The 20,505-nt window shown below is 43.5% G+C and overlaps 1 protein-coding gene across 1 annotated transcript in view; it reads left to right on the top strand.

Moving 5' to 3' along the window:
- Positions 1–20,505, top strand: part of TRAF3IP2 (TRAF3 interacting protein 2) — a 222,308-nt gene that overhangs the window by 63,154 nt on the left and 138,649 nt on the right. Inside the window, exon 4 of the mRNA XM_085612141.1 lies at positions 11,852–12,003. Within this exon, the coding sequence (XP_085468267.1) occupies positions 11,852–12,003 (152 nt within the window). The remainder of the gene's footprint in view (positions 1–11,851; positions 12,004–20,505) is intronic.

The following is a 20,505-nucleotide window of genomic DNA, read 5'->3' as shown; positions in this document are numbered from 1 at the left end:
ATGGTCTCGAGAATTACAATTCCGCATGGTGTGCTGTTCACGGTGATTGCAGAATGTTGTGGATTTTCCCCACAAGAATTCTGCCATGGAAATTGTGAAGGAACAATCCCTTCATGCTGAGATTCCCAGACATGTTAAATCCTGATTTAGGTGCAAACTTCATTTGTAGCCTACATGGTATTCCCCCCCACACCCAATCCTCATAATCAGATTGGTTTGGTAAGGTGAACGAGTCATATGGGGCACTCTGAGCCGTAGTGACTTAATTTCATTTAATTGCCTTAAACTGAATAGAGTACTTGTAATGTGTACATTGCAAATACTCTCAAGTTGCCGTTATCACTTAGGCCTTCGTTTGTGTGATCATTTGTGATAAACAACATGCTTGTCACGCTGGTCCTAAACCCGTTGTGTCACTAACAGCCATGAATTTCACATGATCTGCGCGACCCGTCTTCCACTTGCTGTTCTCCCATGCTGTGCTATATCCCTCTTAGCTAAAACCAGATCCAGTCCCAGAAATATCTTCCTATATTGACACATCTCTATGTCATTTGGCATATTTGGGTGGTTCACAATGATCTGTATTATATATAGTATCCTGGAGCACAAAAAGCGAGTGCAAACAGTATAGTATTACAGAAGGGGCCACAGACAGTTTGTGCGGCCCCTTCTGCAAAATGAATAGTGCTGGCACATGGCCACTTGAAAGCGAGGGAATCCTTTGTCTTTTGTGCCTGTGCCCTATTAAAGACATGGGAGCAGGGGTAGAGATACCATTGGGAGGTGCACACTCAGTGTGAATGTGTCCTTGTGTAAGCAACTGGTGCTAATGTAAAGCGCTCTGATCCCCGATACCTTTGGGTCAAGTTTGCTCTATATAAAACTTAGAAAAAAAAATAAGGCACAGGAGTTCCAGCGACCCCTAGACATCCCGTGCAAGCAGGTGCAGTGACTCACTGCATTCGCCTGTAGGAAGATTCACCCGCCTTTGAAGTTTACTCATTATACACAATGGTAATGTGGAGGAATGGATATCTAAATACTACCCATAGGGTGCATCAAATTGCCCTATAAATGGTGCATCATCCCATCAAATGTTTAGTGCATCAAAAACCACGTACCACTATTACTTCCTTGTTGACACAATTCTTTATTGCATTTTGTAGAAAAATTGGACATAGACAAAAAACATTTTACACAAATATGTACATATAATCATATATATACTATTACCTAAACCCTAGTTTTTTAATGTCAGTGTTCGCTCCCTCATTAATGGCAATACACTGCGAGGTAATCCTGTATACACATGAGGTATCTGCTACACCTCCTAAAACATTTTGTGCATGTGTATCTCCACTTAAATGCAATTATTATTCTTGATTTTAGTGGATTCCTCCAGACCTGAACTGTCGACGCGTTTCAGCCCCTAATCCTTCCGGGCCTCATCTGGACATGGGTAAAGGGAACAACCTAAAGTAATCCAAAATCCAAAATAAAACAGTTGCCTCCGTGTGTCGCAGGATGTGCTGATCACCCAGGCATGCAAAAGTGCCCATAAAGTGGAAAAGAACAAACAGTGACTCCCTGTATTTCGATGTGCACGGAGGCCCAACCCCTATAGTGTGCAGAGAATCTGAAAGGGACACCTTAGTGATAGATTCCTTACCTTAGAATATCCCCAGGCGGCAGACTGGATCGGGAAAGTTTTTTGTAGCAGTACCCCTGCGCGTCATTAGGTGGCGTCGTGCGGCTCCGCGTCCGTCGCTGGCGTCGTAAGCGCCGAGATGACGTCACGGAGACTACTTAGGCGCCACCCATGCGCGCTTACGTCAGTTCTTTCTTTTGCCGCGCCAGCAAGCGCAGATCCGGATAGAGCACGTACCTTAGTCACCTTTTGACTACTCTTTTGAGTATTTTTGTCTCCCCTTTTTTCTCCTGGTGCACGTCGGGATGCCTGGCTTTAAGTCTTGTGGGGCCTGCCGTTGCAACATGTCAGTGGCAGACCCCCATGATGTTTGCTTCTACTGCCTAGAGACAGAACATGACTCCCGGTCCTGCCGGGACTGTCGAGCCATGGCCCGAAGGCCTTGAGGGAGCGGCTCTGGAAGCTGCTGGAGGTCCGGCACTCGTTCCAACACCGCCCGCGGGGCCGCAGTCATCGCTCCTCTGGCTTCATGTCTTCGCCACTGCTTTCCTTCACCGGCGCCCTCACGGACGTCCTGTTGGGCACTTGGTCGCGGCCGGCTACAGGGGCCCTGTGGATAAGAATGTCACCAGGCGTCACCGCCCGGAGCCTGGTGACCCCGCGTTTCTGACCACTCATCCCACGCCTGAGAGTCTGGTCATCCAGGCCTGGACGTCGCAGAGTGCCTTTCCCACGGCTCCACCGGATAAGGACTCTAAGAAGCTGGAGCAGTTTGGTAAGCGGTTGTTCTTGTCGGCCAGCTTGGGGCTCCTGTTGGTGAACACCGCCTGCTTGTTGGGCCGCTATTCCCCACGCGGTGTGGGACACGGTTGCTCAGGTGTTACCCCAGTGTCCTGAGGAGGTCCATGCTGGGCTTTCCCAGGCGGTTGCTGAGGGTAAGGATGCAGCGAAGTTCGCCATTCGGTGTGGTTTGGATACCGCTGACTCGTTGGGCAGGGCGATTTCTACGACTGTGGCGCTGTCGCCACGCCTGGTTGCGATCAACTGGGTTCTCGCCGGATGTCCAGAGCTTGCTCATGGACATGCCCTTTGATGGCACTCGCCTGTTTGGCAATAAGGCCGACAGTGCGCTGGAGCGCTTTAAGGACCCGCAGGCCACGGCCAAGTCCTTGGGTCTTTCCACTAAGAGCCCAGCCACTTCCTTTCGTGGCTGGGCTCTTAGTGGAAAGCACCCAGGCTTTCCTTCACCAAGCCTGTACAGAACCAGCCTCAGCGCGGCCGCGGCTTCCGCAGGGGCGGCCCTGGAAATCAGCGTGTGGGGCAGTCCACCTCCGCCCCCGCTGCTGGGGTTCTCCATCAACGTGCTGAAGTCGCACCTGAGTCCCTCTCAGATGCTCTCCTTCATGGGAGCGGTTCTGGATTCGACGCTGTTTCGGGTTTGTCCTCCCGAGCAGCGAGTCTGTGATATTCAGGCTTTGATTCCGATCTTTCAGCCTCTATCTCCGGCTCCTGGACCTGATGGCCTCCTGCATCCTGCTAGTGCAACATGCCAGATGGCATATGCGGGCTCTGCAGTGGGACCTGAAGTCCCAGTGGGCGCAGCATCAGGGCAACCTGTCCGATCATGTCCAGATCTCGGAGGGCACAGCACGACAACTGCAGTGGTGGCTCACGAATCGCGATTGGGTCAATGGCAGATCCCTCTCCCTTCCCCAACCGGAGCACACAGTGGTGACGGATGTGTCCCTCCTGGGATGGGGAGGCCGCTTGGGAGAGGCGGAGCTCAGAGGCCTCTGGTCTACGGCGGAGGCCCGGCTCCACATCAACCTTTTGGAGCTTCGGGCGATCCGTCTTGCACTGAAGGCATTCCTTCCCTCTGTCCAGGGAAGTGTAGTGCAAGTGTTCACGGACAACACCACCGCCATGTGTTATTGCAACAAACAGGGCGGGGTGGGGTCCCGGACCCTATCTCAGGAGGCTCTGCGCCTCTGGACATGGCTGGAACATCAAGGCATTACCTTGGTGGTTCAACACCTGGCAGGTTCTCTGAACGCCAGGGCGGACTAACTAATGTCTCTTACAGATATATCGTTACACACGTAGTAACTTGTGCGAGAGCCACCTATCTGCCATCAGATCCATGATGCAAATAACTACTACTAGCACCCAGAAAATCGTGCTGCCTTCAAAGTCCAGGGAAAGGCACAAATAATATAAAATACTCTCATTGTGCCTCCCACAGATGTTATGTCTCTGGGGTGTGACCCCCCCCCCCTCTTGCTAAATGCAGACCTCACAAATAGAATCCCAAAGGATGATATCCGGTACACTACAACACCAAATTATACTTTCAATGTAAATCAAACTATAAAACTGTCACGAAAAAAAGCACCAGAAACATGCATAAATATTCAAATTCACATACCTGTGTAGTTAAAGAACCCCTGAACTTTCTCAATGTACGCCTTTGATACTTAGGCCAGGTTGCCATCTGCTGTGGAAGGTAGACCAGTGGCTTCAGATTGCTAGTGTGTTATTCCCTGACGAAATTTGCACCTGCACTAGGAACAACACACTTGTTTTAATAAGGCGCAATGTTACAGTCTGCGCCCGGTTCACCCAGTTAAAAGTGGGCTGCAGTGGTGACCAGGCAGTGTGTCCTATATTATTCTCTAGTACCTCAAGAAAGGTCTTGGCCTCTCCTTGAAAGAATTGCTGGATGCCCCACATATAAGGCATTTCAATGAATAGTAACATCCCATATGCCCCAGCCTGGTTCTTCTAAATTATATCCAGTGTAAGTAATTGAATTGGGTGAGTCTAAAGAAGTGATTGCAAATGGTGATAATAGACCCCTGAGAAATAGCAGTCTGTATCATCAACTGCGCCTGCATATGCCACCCATGCAAAACACAATGTTATAAATGTTTCAGGCATATTAACAACTCAGTCCTGTATAACCATCAGATCTTTTTAGCTGGTCGCTTACCTATCGCTAACATTGCTTCAAGAGGATTGAAGATAATCTCCCCTAATGCTGTGATATAAAATGTCAGTCTGAGTTGCAGGTAACTATAAAATTGTGAAGCCATAAGTCCACATTCTTCCTTTAGCTCATGTCATTCGAGGTCTTATAACCCAACATGAACATTTCTAAGGAGTCCCATGCTTCAAAGCTCTGGAGTGCGGCTGCTTGATACTTGACATAGCCATATTCCTGTCCTTAGCAGCTTCATTCCAGTCATTTTATCTTACCAGCCTTTTACTCTCAGGGATTCCCTCTATATTCTGATGCACAGGGCAAGTCCAGCCTGTATTCTGCTGCCATACCTGAGATGTAGACAATATCCATTTATCATTGCACAGTGCTAGCTCCTTTTGGCAGGGTCCATTCATCAGCCGTAAAATCAACCATCTACATATTCCAGGTGGGAAGCTCTGTAATAAAATTGTAAGACATCCCCAAACTCCCATCATATTATTTATAACATTTGACAATCCATACCCTCAGGGCCCAGCCCCCTATTATTTAGTATGAAGGAGTGGAGCATGGCGGTTTTCTGTCGAAACACCATGAGGGGCAGCCACATTGATAATTCTGTAAATAATAAACATCCCTGGGCAATGCCCCCATCTTGAATTCGGCTACCCTTCCTTGCATAGAAAATGGAAGAAGTTTCCAATGTGACAAATCTTGTCTCAATAAATTGAGCATAGCTTTAATGTTACCTGTTCAGACTCTAGCTTCAAACATTTAAAAGTATTGAAATATCAAAATGTGTTGTAAGGCACAACTGGTCAACAACATTTTTGCAAATCCGAAAAGGCTGCTGAGCCTCAGAAACTCTACTGTATGCTCCTGCCAATGTAAGTGTTCTTTTGCATGTTTCTGTTTTTGGTGATTTAGTATCAGAACACTGTGGCCTAAATATCTTCTGACAGAAAGTAGTATTGTGTCCGAAATATAATGTACAAATATATCATTCAATTGAGGTTAATACAAGATAACAATAATACACCCAATGGAGTGATATTTTTGTACACAATATTTAGGTCATGATATTTATGCCAGATAATATGTTGTCAATATTCTGACATATAAACTATTAGACATGTTTCACATTTTTCATAACTACTCCAGCTTTTTTATTCTCAATATCGTGGAACATTCACTAAGAGGAAGCAATTTTTTCAATGTTTATACAGTGTTTCCTGTCTATCATCGTTGAAATCTCATTAGGGGGGGTAGGGCTGTAAGAAATTATTTGTCTCCACGGAAGAGGTTTGAGTTTAACTTGCGTTAGCTCAGATCTCACACCAGAGAAACCTAAAGGTTTGCAGACAAAGACAAGTTTTAAATTGTGATTTTCATCTCCAAATATAAGCCTTTGTAGAATTCCAAGACTTCACTTCCTCCATAGAATCAAAAATTCTCACTTGTGGGTTAAAGGGCATTTTCAGAGAATGTATATTAATGAAATAAAAATCCAGGCACTCCATTAAACCGAGAAACATCATCTTGTGAATTGTGATAAATGGCTATTTTTCACCAACAATCTTCCTTTTCCATACCATAATTAAAAATCAAATTTTATAGATTCAGACAAGTTGTTTTAATAATGGAGATAACTGTGGTATGGTAGATTAGTTTTCAAGATTGTACAGATCCCTTCTGATTTAAATGATGTTACATCTAAACCTTTGTGGTCTTGTTATCATTTTGAAGGTGATATTAAAGGAATCATTCCTCCTAATACACACAACTTCAACATTTGCAATAAGAAGACATGCAACAGGAGAAATTCAACCAGAAAAATTGTACTTTATAAATTTACATCTAGAAGAGGGAGTAAGGAATTGTTCGGGTCGCCAAGGACATCCACGAGTTACTGTGTCTCATTTGTGTCAGCTGAGTTTGTTTACCCCTGTTGTCACACGGGCCTCATGCTATAGTCATCCCAAACCAAGCATACCCCTTCATTGCCTGTCTTTGAAGGGTAGCAATGACAGAGCAGCCCAACGCTTCCACAGGGAGGTGTTGTGGTTGGAAATGCAGAATCCTGTAATACATATGGTGGCAGTCAATAAATCACTCACCAGTAAGTGTTTTTAATTTTAGAAAGGAGACATACTTAAATGCACTCAAAGCTAAGTACTATGGATAAGAATACAATTATACACAGTATAGAGTTGGAAAAACATGATACCAAATAGTGCAGCTGTTCTTGGTGGAAGAAACCCTTTCTTAAGGAAGTTTGTCCTCCAACATTATCTGCAAGCTTCCTCAATAACAAGTTGCATGCCTGCAGACCCTAACATGTAAAACCACAGTGCAGGGCGCTAATTAGATCCATTGGCAAGGTGTGAACTCTTCCCCATCAGTACATTTATTTCTACAGACTGGTTAAGTTCAACAAATGCATGTTGCCGTTAACAGTGTGTTTCATTTGTGTCTAAAGCCAAATTCAAACCAGACTCAATGTTTCATTTCAAGAGCCACAGGTCCTTGCAAATCTAGACTTGTAGACTTTGGTTGCCAACAAACCTCAGGACCCTGTGACCTCTGCTAGGGTCAGCCTCCCCAGGGCTTTTAAAAACGTTAGACCCTAGCAGATGGCTTTGAACAGGAGACCTCCTGCATCTGGGCACCTTTGTGGTTTTTTTTCCTGGTTGCACACTTCACCCACCAGAACTCCTTCCAAAAGCCTCCTGAGATCCAGACTTTGCTGATATTGGTTCTTAGTCTTCTGAACAAGTTGTGGTCTATATTTTCAAAATGATGTCCTCATTCAGGGTACGTTCCCATCACCCTTTTACACAGTGAGTTTAGCATCTTCTCCCAAGGCAGATGCAGCTTCTCCAGCAAAGTTATGACCCAAGCCTCTTGCACAGCTCCGTTGCTACGAGGCAGCTGGACTCATAAGAGGAAAAGCCTGACTTATGGAGTCATGACTCAAGGCAGACTTCTGTTCTACGCAATGCAATCCTGAAATCGCCCGTTTTATGCAAGTAATTGCTCCTTTCACCAGGCAGTCTACTGCTCTCGTTCTAATGGTTCCCTTGGCTTACTGTGTTGTCTGCACTGCATACACTTGAGGTGGCAGGCACTGGTCATCATATTATGTGGTTTCAGTGCAGCTGCCACAAAGCCTATTGGAACCGAGCTTGTGCTCCAAAACCCTCCTAAAAGGTCTGAGGTGTCCACCCAAGCTTCACAGATGACTATAGTTTAAAGGGATGATAGAGCAGCATCCAGTGCTGGACACATTCCATTGGTGTCCACTCACTAGACACTAATCGTCAGGGGACTGCAGTTGGTTGGTACACTAGAATCCCTTGGCTAGGGCATAGTATGTTTGAAAGGCCTATAGCTTGGTAACCACCAGTTGCAGTTGGAATTTTACGGTGTCATTGGCGCCCATAGCTCTAGGGTCACAGACCATGGCCAGCAATACTTCAGCAAAAACAATGTAGGAGACAATAGATCAGCGGTTCAAATGTGAATGTTTCCTGAACCTCTTAAGATTTATATGTAGTCAACAGGCTAGGGGTTAAAGCTAATGTAGTCCTCAAAGCTTCTGATGGCAACAAGAAGATACACACTGATTTCCCTGCAATACGAACAGAGTTCGGGACAAAGAATCTCACCCTCAGCAGTAGCAGATGGTTCTCCCCTAGCCCTATATGATGCAGACAGATAGTACTGGATAATGAACTGGGGCACCTGAGTGAGAGGACCTCATGCTCCCAGGGCTGATGCAGTCACTCTATGGATCCCTATGTCTCAACAAGTCAACTATACTCGAGATTTACTGGCAGAGAGGCATTTCTCCTGAAGGTGAAGACCTGCATCTTCTTTCATAGGCAGCAGTCACCCTCACACATGGCAATCATAGCAGTCCTTCCCCTTGATTCCCATTGAGTCTTGAGTCCAAGCTTACCCCATGCTTCGAAAAGAAGGCACTCACTAGCAGAGTGCTGCCTCTGGATTGCAGTCTTCTTTGCAACTCTGGTATGCAGCTCCGCCGTCTTAAGACAAGAATTCCTGTAACAAAGTGCTGGTCGAAATTGTTTTTCCAGTCAATTCTCGGGCAATATTTGAATTCTCGTGGGCTTTACCAATCCCAGGATGAAGGAATGCTCCATAATCAGTGCATGTAGGGACTAGGGACAACTGGTTCAGACAAAAAAAAATGTGGTTGCCATGCAGCAAATCACACTTCCCAGAGATGCAGATTGAGGCAGAGAGAGGAAGAGAGCCCCCTCTTGGAGCACTCTGGAAGAAGCAGTGCAGCTGTGAGGCAGAAACTAGACAGGATTGATGACGTGACTCCCCTACTCACAGAATTGGGCAGGAGGGAAAGGAATTCAAAAGAATAGGCTCTCAGGTCAGCAGAGTCCTAGACAGCTTTGCACAAAGTCCTCCACAATTTTGAGATCTTTCTCTCTCACACATAATCATGTTTTCTGTCAGACACTCACACACCTCAAAGTCAACTACATCAAACATTAATCTACACGCACATTCTCCATACATGTCCCACAAATGGAGGTAAACCCCAATTAAGGATGCCTGGCAGTCCTTTTACATGGCATGGCGGGTGGAGGGGCACAGTAAGCATTATCCTGCAAAGAAGATAGGGAAAAAAGGCAGTCCCTTCACTACTGTGCGTTGTGCCATCACCACCAGTCGCACCAAGCGCTGGTGGAAAAGGCAGTAGCCACTCTTTGGAAAGTGCATGCACTTTGAGTGACCCTTTAACCTCAGAGCACAGGTCTGGGATCTCTAATCATCGAACAGGGAGAACCTTTGGTACGCGTGCATGATTATCAACCTCAATTAGCGAAACAACAGAGGGCAGGATAGCACAGCTCTCCAGAGACATGCAGGGTACTTTGTATCCCAGCAATGATGAACATCTCATACAACATTAGGGTAACACAAGAAGCATTATTGATATATGAAACTGAAAAATATCAAAAAAAATAAAACCTGAGTGGGATTAATGTTTTGGTTTTGTCATTTTACTCCCCACCTCTGATATTTAAATGGACAATCATCAGCTATATCTGGTATTCAAGTCGTAAGTGCCTATTAGAGTTTGAGAAATTGAAAGCATTCTAGGATTTTGAAGCAGCTGTTGATTGGTATGGTGCCACCAACAGTGAGGCTGTATTACTTGAAGAAGGGAAGACCACCTTGCACTTCCTCTGAGGCCCTAAAAGGTACCAAACCAGCCCATTTTCGGGCACTATAGAAACACCTATTCTGTATAGACACTTCAACGAGAATGAGAGACAGAAACATTAACTCCGTGGACAAATCAGAAGAATTCACAGTTTTTGAAGTATGACATGAGTAACAAAAGTGGAACACAGCATGGAAAATTTGACAAAAAACACATTTCAAGAATCAAAACTTATCCTTTCAGGTATTTTGTGGAATTAAATTTGCTATACTGACCAAGAAGAGGTCTCAGAGTTTTTTACTGCAAACAATACTGACCAGAATGAATTATACATTTTGGTGTCTGAAGGAACAGAAACTTTATTGCACCAGGAAACTGCCAAAATGTCTCCACGAGGGACTGGTGCCTTCACCTGTGGATACCTGTGTTTTGTTCACTCTGACAGTTGCTTAGTCCAGTGGCGATAGATTAAGCAAAAGGTGTGAGACAGTGGGATTATTGCATCGCTTTCTAATGCTTGTCAACCTTTGAAGCCCTATCACTTGCTTTCATTGCACTGTGTCAATATTCTCTAGGATGAATCACAAAAGTTGTGTTTATAGGATATTGTACTAAGTGGACTTACGTCATTGATTTCCATAAGTCACCTCACTACATGAGCTTGCAAAGTTGTTTCTAAAGCACATATTTCATGCACATAGCTCAACAAACTTGATCATTTTAGTTCAGGATGCATATTATACTTCTCATTTATCAGTTGTATGTCAACTCAGTTTGACATCCTCAGTCTCAATAGTCCAACCCACATTGGGTTGGATCCCCCTGTGCACAATCTTGGCCTCTAGATCCCTGATGAAGGGCACCAGCCCGAAATGCATTGGAGGATTTCGGAAATCTAAAAAGGATCATTATGATGGTACTTTGAATATGACACAGTAATGGATTGAATTTATTTATCCAATAAAATTAATTGGATTGAAAAACTTTGATTACCATTCTTTTGAAAACCATAAAGACTTCAAAATCCTCTAGTGTTCTAGAGGCCAAGATTTTGCACAGGGGGATCCAACCCAATGTGGGTTGGACTATTGATTCAATTTACTACTCTCCCGATCAATGAATGATACCCCAGTAGCACATCAAACTTTAATTAACTTTATTCAGCGCTAAACATCTGGAGGCTGTGCATGAGCATATTTTTGTGTTTCATCCTCAGTCTCAACAGGCAGATGTAAAGAAATTTTGGTTATAATGGCATAGAGTGGAATCCTCTGCTCTACTGCAGTGAGGAAAGCTTCCCACTAACACAGGTAGTAAAATAAAGCCATAATATTGGCTAAGCGAAACCTATGATCCCTGGTACCAATGCACCTGTTACGCTGATTATGTCTGTGACTTTTTAATTATCCACACAGCTCAATTAATCAGTAGTAAGGTAATTGTCTGGCAGCGAAAAAAACACAGGAGTGACTGTAGAAGTAACGAATGACTGTTTAAGGTATGTTGTTCAGGACCATGGTTCACCAGTTTCCCCACAAGCTGTTCCTACTTTAAAAGCCCTGGCCAGAAAGATAACGTAGCAAAGAATTCTCCATCTTTACAAAAAACAAAGGTCACCCTGCTACAACTGCCTGTTAGATTGTCTTTAGCCAGCACCCACTCCCCCAATCCCTACTTAGCATAATTGCCTAGCCACCAGCTGAGGCCAAAATGTCTAACTGAAAGCTCTAGAGAGATTAAAAATAATTTGATAAGTGGGAATTAACTATTGAGCCATTTTGTTCTACATATTACCTAAATCTATTACCTTTTTTGCCACCTCATTACCTTGAATGTCTATGAAATAGTTCTAAATTGTTGTTTAAGCAGACCCAGTAAATCAGACAGGGAGAGAATGTGTGTGCTACAAGCTTTTGTAATCAGTAATTCTATCGCTTTTTCGACTTACAGATGGGTTTGTTTTGCCTATAATAAGATTACAGAAATTTCCCTAAACTATTTTTACTTGCAGGGACAACATGATTTCTCATCCCATAGATTATTTGCATCAAGGTGACATGCATAGGTGCAGTGTTAATGCAGCAGTGCACAAGAACGGAATTAAATCACAGGCTGCACCACAAATGGGAACAGTGAAAATAAGTAACTTGCCACCAGAATTCCGTGAGTTGTCATATTGTTACTTTCTTTTTTTTCTTGTCTTTCTTGTTTATTTGCTCATATGCCATGTTCATTCCATCTCCCATCTTTACGTTAACATGAGTGATATAAAACTAGGAATTTCACACAAAAGATCATATTTCTGCCTATGCTCAACAACCAGTGGCACAGAGAGTGCAGTCAGTAAATTTCATAGTGATCCGTAGAATGGAAGGAGGGTGGGAGCACGCTGCCTCACATGCCAGCACTCAATTTGCCTAAAACAATCATGGTAAATGCAGTGCTTGATAACACTTAGTTCAGAAGACGTTTTTACTTTTTCACCCTTGTTGGTGCAGCCTGTGGTGTGTAACTCTAAGCATGCGTTTCTGGATTCATTCCTTCCTCAGTTGATAGCAACACCCGTCCGGACATTGGAAGCCATTTTACAATTGGGCATGGCTCAGCACTCCATCACACACATGTATAGGGCACTAAAATATGACAGCCGTTTAAGGCGATTTAAGGAAAAGCGGCATGGTAAGTTGATATTGGGGACCAATTCAGTGACACTGTGTGGGATGCTGTCTGTGCACAGGTACAAGAAGTATCGGGTAATGCGAGATTCAAGTTAATGCAGTTCAGTTTTCTTAATCGGTGGTCCTCAGTAAAATGTATCCCGGAAGGAATGTCTGCTGTCCCAGATGTCCCATAGACAGGTCCTCTTTCCTCCACTTTGCATTTGAGTGCTGACTGCTTCAACCATACTAGGAAACAGTGTTTTCCACACTGGAATCAGTAACTGGAATATCATTAGAGCTTGGTCCTGTATAGAGTATACTAGGAGTGCTCCCTAACAGGTTTGAAGATGCGCCTGAAATTTCTAATATTGACATTAGTGTTTGACGTGTGGCAATGGGGTGGGTAAATACCAAAGCTCCCAAGCTCTCCCAGGGGCATAGGGATGTAATAGAATGTGTGACAGCTGAGGAAAAGTGCATCAATACAGTCTGAAGGAACAAAAAAGTCCAAGAACACCTACAAAGATGAGATGAGCTTTTGGAGAGGTTTGTGGAGGGCAAGGAATAGGACCAGGATAATGTAGGGTCGGGTGTCTCTTGGCAAGTAACTAAGCACTGCAAATGCACTGGAGGGAGCCATCTTTCTTGCACCAACCGAGCCCGGCAAATATGATCAAGTAAAGATATGGATGGTCAGAACATGTGGAACAGATCGAGTTTGGATGATGTGGATCATATCAACAACTTACCTTATGTTATCGATATTGCGGAATGGTACTGATGGAAAGACTCGGAAGGGGTGGTACCGTCAAACTACATTATGATTGTCAAAGTTATTATGGAAGCTTGTATGCCGTGGATGTCCCATGATTCTTGTTGTTATTTGGTAACGGACAAACCTAATAAAGAAATGTGTATAACAAAAACAACTTTATCTAGAACGTTTTGTGGATAGATGTTAGAAATGGCTTCTACATATTTTATTGGACTGCTGCCATGTGCTTTGATCACAATTATATGTGTTGTATTTTGTCTGGAAAGTAAATGTTTTCTCCGAAAAAAAGAAAAACGCAATCTTTTAAGTTGGTGGTATTTAACTTTGTCTGCCCCTTTTTCCCCTTGCCTCAGCCCCAGGGAACACATGTATGTCTGTTTGGATGGATCTAAATACCTTTAGGCAGTGCTCTCGAGAGAAACCACTACCTTGTTGTATCTATGAATTCATTTACATTTTTTCTGGATTGGCTTCACTAGAATGGTAGTTTCAAACTTAAGAACCAACTTTAGTTCATCTTTAATGAGAGTCCTGTGGAATGAACTGGGACTGACCTGCCACGTCTCAAAAATGCAACCCCACAAGATCAGTGGGGGCAATAAGACCATCATGGGTTCTCTGGCAAAGTTCCTCAAAAGAAAGTCTGACATTCAAAAGCCCAGCAAAATAAAAAAGGAAGGGGAATTAGTGGTCTATATTAGCCACCAACTGCTCCATATGGAGGAGAACTTACTGCTATTGAGAAAGAGCACTTTTCTATTGTTTGGGCCTTCTGAAGTGTCTGGCCCCATATATTTTAGGACTAAATTTGTGGTCAAGACAGATCTCACCTAGTAAAGTGGCTGATTCCTAGGGAGAGCAAGAAGATGAACTTGCTCCAGTAGTCCATTTGCAATGTCATTGTTGAGGCCAAGGCAATACATTGCATAGAGATGCAGAAGACCTTTCACACTGGCTTACTCAACCAGTTGACCAAGACTCTACTACCCAGAAATAGGACACAGTCACGCTGCTCTGAAAAGAGATCTGTTAGGACAGAATGTCCCCTCTATCACTGTGCTGACTCGCCCTGATTATTTATCTTGTCTGACCCTATCGTTTCCCCCCAGTATGTCAAGGCATGAGACAGATGTGAGCGATTAACCTTGATGACCCCATTCCTTACTATGCTTGAAGTGAATCATATGCATTCAACCAAGTATGGTACCAGAAGCAAGAATGCCTTAAGACATATATAGATGTTGAGGAGAATTCAGCAGTCAAATAGACAGTTCTATTCAAATCACTTAAATCTTAGAAAATTTTCTAGGTTGAGAACTACTGGAATATTTGAAATAAATGTGCTGGGCTAGTATCTGGAGACAGAATCAAGTCCATTGGGAAGAGGACCCGAATCCGGGTGCTCACACACGCAGCAAATTGAAAGAACAACAAGCGGTACCCAGCACACACAGGCTCTAGTCACTAACCTGTCATCGCACATCTTGACCAAGGCAGAAGAGTCAGTCCTTAACAAAGGACTTGGCTTCACCCCCACTGCAAGACATGACAAATTCAAATTGCACTGTGAGTTGGCTGAGTTCTTCCGAAAACCCAAAGCCGCCTTTGAAGACCAACCACCATCACAGGAACCAAATGACAACGACGGTGACACCAATCTCAAACTAAAATCCACCTTCAATTCTCCGCCACATACCATACCAGTAGAGCTCATTGCTTTTGAGCAGGCTATCTACAAAGAAATTGAAGATACCAAGAAAGAACCCCAATTCAAAAATACCAGTGGCACTGAATTTGCGGCCATCAGCAGTCTCAAAGCTAATAATCGGATCATCGTAAAACCGGCGGACAAAGGAGGAGGGATTGTACTCCAAGATAAAGATGCCTTCCGAACTGAGTGCAAAAGACTGCTTGAGGATACCTAAAACTACAGACGACTTAAACATGACCCCAGTGACGACCTAAAAACCAGAATACGAACACTGGTTGAAGACGCAGTATCTAAAGGAGAAATCAGAAAACATGAGGCCCAATTCCTGACCTCAGGCGGTGTCAAAATTCCATACTTCTACACCATTCCCCAGATTCACAAGAACAAATGACCCCCTTCAGGGCGCCCGATAGTCTCAGGCATTGGTTCATTATTAGAATCCCTATCTCGCTTTTGCGACTATTATCTACAACCAATAGTGTAGTCAACCCCAACGTACCTAAAAGACACAAAGGACTTATTGGGCTACCTCAATACCTTGAGCTTCAATCCAAACACTTCACTTTTGGTCTGCTTGGACATAGAAAGCTTGTACACCAGCCTTCAGCATGATGACACATTACAAGTCCTAGGTTCCTCACTTGACTCCATCACCTGGGATTACAACACCCCAAAGTCATTTGTCTTGCAATCCGCTGAACTTGCGTTGAAAGACAACTAATTTGAATTTTAAGGGGACCTCTACTTACAGACATAATGCACTTCAATGGGCAGCACCTTTGCCCCTAGTGTGGCAGGCCTTTATGTATATAACTTTGAAAAAACCCACTGTTTGAACCCCACTTCTCCTTTTTTCACCAACATCACATTTTATAAGTGATACATCGACAATGTCATCCTTATATGGGAGAGGACTGAGACCAGATTACAAGAATTCCTTGTCTGGATAAACGAACAAGACCCCAACCTTAAGTTCACTCACAATGTGAGTAGAGATAGCAATACTTTCCTTGATCTAGATATCACTGCAGAAAGGGGAGGCCTCTCGACGAAAACACATTTCAAGCCCACTGTCAAAAACTCTTTTACGCTTCGAAAGCTTCCACCCTAGACCCTTACATGAGAATCTACCATTTGGGCAATTTTTAAGATTGCGCCGAAATTATAGCAATATTAATGACTACAAACACCAAGCTAACTCATTAACCACCAAACTACAAACTTGTGGATACCCCAAAAACGAGAAACCAAAATCACGAAAGTCTATTGGGAGAAACTGAGACGCCGACATCTGCAATACCACTCACTTGCGTGACGACATATAATTCTATCTCCAATAAAGTAATCAGAACCATCCAAAAGAATTGGAGAATACTCACAAGTGGGAATTTACAATGGGAAACGCCTTTGTTTTCCTACAGAAGAGCAAAAAGCTTAAGAGACAGCCTGTTGTCCACACGCCCCCAACAACAAATCACAACATCTAACACTGTTCTAAATGCCTGGGGGCTTCCCAAAGTGGTGGGCCGCTTTCCCTGCGGCAATTGCAGTGTTTTCCACCTCACGAGACCTACAAAAACGTTGAACTTAGAAGCCGGGAAGACATGGCAGATTAAAAAACACACTAACTGCAACTCTGCCAACGTAGTCTATCTCATTACTTGTCCATGCGGACTCCGATATGTGGGGATGACAAGCGTCAAAATTAAAATCCAAATTTGCGAGCATAGAAGCAACATTCGCTGCAAGAGCAGCACCACAAAGATGACAGAACATTTCTTGGAACTTGGCCATACCACCAACGACATGAATTGGGTGGTAATTAAACAATTGGACAAAGGGACTCCCCCCCCTACAAAACCAGCTCTTAGAAAAAGAGCAACGTTGGGTTTACTGCCTTTCCACCCATCTCATAGAGCTCAATGACAGCATCTCATGGAACTCGTTACACAGAGCATGATGTGATACTTCAGCACCATTTATACATGTGCTTAGTAATTTATTTAGACATAAAAGATAAAGATGGAAGATATCCATGTCAGCTAACCATGAACCCTAAGATAATACTTATGCCCAACTCATCCAACATTGGGTATAGCCCATTAGACACAGGGCATAAAAACACCGTAACTTCATGTAACAGACACATTCCCTTACCGTATTATTGACTTAGCAGACTAATGCCCCTCTGAAAGAAAAAATAATAACATGCATCTCCCACACTACTGGATAAACTCCACGCACTAAACCTAGGGGTTAACTTCACTATACACATCTTAATCACTTACTCCCCTGGGCATCAGCATTTTTTGCAATATTTACGACATCTTAATTGGCACTCCTTCTCTCTCTGCACGAGGTCATATTTTAGCACCAGCTATACTTTAAACATATGTATTGTAAATATGTATTCCAAACACTACTGGAAATACTTTATTTGCTGGTCCAAAAAACAACATTAGAGTCTAATTATCTGTTCCCCAGGGTATTAGAAATGAACTTTTTGAAACGTGTATGTCATATCGTGTCAATTACAACTTTATTGTCACTCTGACCCACGTGCAACCGCCTCACTCACCAGGACTCGGTTTTCCTGAAATTGCACTGTGAGCCTCCACGTCAGAGTAATCAGTGCACTAGCTCCTGAGACACGTGCCACATGTCCCATGCCGAGGACACACCCCTCCCAGGAACTAGATGTAACCCACCATGGACACCGGTACAGTTACCGGCGGGATCCAGACCAGCTCACAACAGGTTTGATCGGTGGGAATTCATCCGTGACAAAGTAAGTTCTTTGGGCCCTTAGTGATTTCGGGGCAAAGGCGGACGTTCTGTACTTTTGTCCCACTCACTCACTGCATTTTAATTTACCGCCCTCAGTGTGTGACTATAGGAGGTTCCCCCTGGCTGGATTTTTCAGTCCTTTTTAATCAGGGTTGAAGTAAGGTATTTTTCGTGTTTTTGATTAACTCTTTTTTCCTCCTACATTGGTCAGCCCTCTGACTATCACGCTCATTATTAATGCTGGCATAAGCGCGATCCAAGTTTTGCGCTCATCACTTATAACCCTGGTGTACCTCACTCAAAAATAAGTCATGTGTATGTGGGTTATAAGGTAACTAGCATTAGCGCGCCCATTCACGCGCACTTGGCAATGTTCACTTAATGAAAGCTGAACATTATAGACGTACCAAACGGGTCTCAGGCGCATTCTTGTGACCACGCATGGTATCCAACAGTATGTTTATCATGCATGCCAGTACTTGTCACCATGCATGATTATTTGATCACCGCTGCAGTCAAGCGCTCCAATTTTAACCACGGCTCCTTTCGACTCATGAGTACCTACAGAGTACACAACAAATGCACAGCATGCAAGTAGGAGAAGTTGCACGATTTGTGCATTTATGTGTTACATGTTCTGTGTGTCCTTTACGTTGTGTGTTTTGCTTTTACAGATTACGACCTATAATTGGGTCCGCAAGTACGGTGCACCCACCACACTCACAGCACACCTTAGTGTGTGTGCTGATACTACACTCACGTGGCTGTATCCACCTTTTTTAGCCACTGCACTGTTCACTCCATGGTCCTGATGAAAGCCTTACAATTAACGTAAGAGGCTGAAACATGTTGACCCCCACCTAAGGGATATCGAAGTACATTTTTCACTTCACCATATCCCGTCTGTATTTGTAATCATGTCCTAGGACCCCTTTTATTAAAGTTTTTCACAGGGGCACTTCTTAGAGACATTTTAATTTCTCACCTGCTGCTGAGTACTCGACTCACCAAGCGCACACCTCACTCATCAAAAAAACCCGCTCCACTGTAATCAGGCGTTTTAGCACAGCTGGGTTGCATTTGGCAGCCCAGCTGGGCTGCATTTGGCAGCCGAGCTGGGACCCCAATGATGAAGCATGCCACCAACTAGGTTGGTGGGTGAGGGGTCTTCTTATACATCCACTGGATGTTTGTCCTCTGTTGAAGGATATTGAGTCATCAGAAGTGGTAACATTTTTGGTGGCCTCGTCCACGTTGTTTCTACTATTATCTCAGGGGAAGGGGACGTAGCCCCAATCTCTTTTTCCTAACTCTCTTGTTGTTTACTACAAGTATCTCACTAGCCAGGAAATCAAACAACACCTTATAGTCAGGGGTTACATCCCGCAAAAACTTGGCAGGACATACCATACAGTGCACAAGATTGATTGGGCAACCATACTGGGATCAATCAATATTGTAAAAAATGAGTCCCTCCGTTTCATAACTAATTTCTACAGCGGTCATCCAAGAATCAGGAAGGTCCTAAAAAAACACAGGCGCCTGTTAGTAAACCACCCTGCCCAGAGAGAAAAACTACCCACAAATGGGTTTTAGAAAAGCACACAATCTCAAACAAATACTAACCCCTTCTCATTGCAACTACAAACCCAATAACCAGATTAAGCCCAACAAATCCATAAAGGGCTTCTTCATATGCAGAGTCCATTCAACCTGTAAATTAGGCATGAATTAAACAAAAAAGATTATTTTAAGAAATGGATGTCAATAATCAATTAATCAACTGCAAAAGTGCAGTCAATATCTATGCAGTCATATGGCCATGCCAAAAATTCTACTTAGGTAACACCACTCGCACACTCAAGATCCACATTCAGGAACGTTTTCGCGCTATCTACAAGTCGGATACGAAACAATCTCTTGTAGAACATTTTTACAAGTACATGTACACAACAGGAGCTTTGAGTTATTAGAAAGAGAACATATTCCCCCTCACACAATAGATGGAAATTGAGTACTGAAACTGAGACAAGAGGAAAGTCAACAGGTCCTACTAACAGAATGAGTCAAGATAGACTGAAACCAGGATGCCGAAATGCATTACTGGCTACTTTAGCAATAGCATTGTATAAAATAAGTAAATTAAAACTTGGCCTACCCAACTTTATCTGTAGCAACACTTTGATATTCATCATTGCATAGCACATTGTCATTTTTCCCAGTATTTTCGAAGATAATGTAATATTCAGTTGGTTAACAGCTGGAATTTGAGAATGGAAATGATTAGTCAGAAGTTTGCAATAGTTCCTGCATGTTCGCTCATCATTGCAATATGTTCTTTGAAATGTTACCAATGTCGTAAAGACTTGTTGTTTTATAATTATGTTAGAAATAGGGGTCTCCAGTTGGCAGAGGTAGGTATCTTTGACCAAATAGGGACCCTGCTTCCTAATCAGGATGAGAGTCACACTCCTAAAATAACCCCTGCTCACCCCTTGGTAGCTTGGCACAAGCAGTCAGGCTTATCTTAGAGGCAGTCTGTAAAGCATTTGCACATAATGCAGAGTAATACAGTGTAATCACTACAAAAGGGCACCACACCAGTTTAGAAAAATATCCAGTACTTTTATATACTTAAGACAAGACCAAAAACGATAAAACTCCACAATACAGTACTTAGAAATCTTCAGTTATCAAAATAACCTTGAAAAACAGTTCCTTGAAGTCGATAG

This window comes from Triturus cristatus, chromosome 6, assembly GCF_964204655.1.
Source record: "Triturus cristatus chromosome 6, aTriCri1.1, whole genome shotgun sequence".
NCBI classification, from domain to species: Eukaryota; Metazoa; Chordata; class Amphibia; order Caudata; family Salamandridae; genus Triturus; species Triturus cristatus.
Note: the sequence above shows the minus strand (reverse complement) of the source record. Positions and strands in the feature narration are given on the sequence as shown.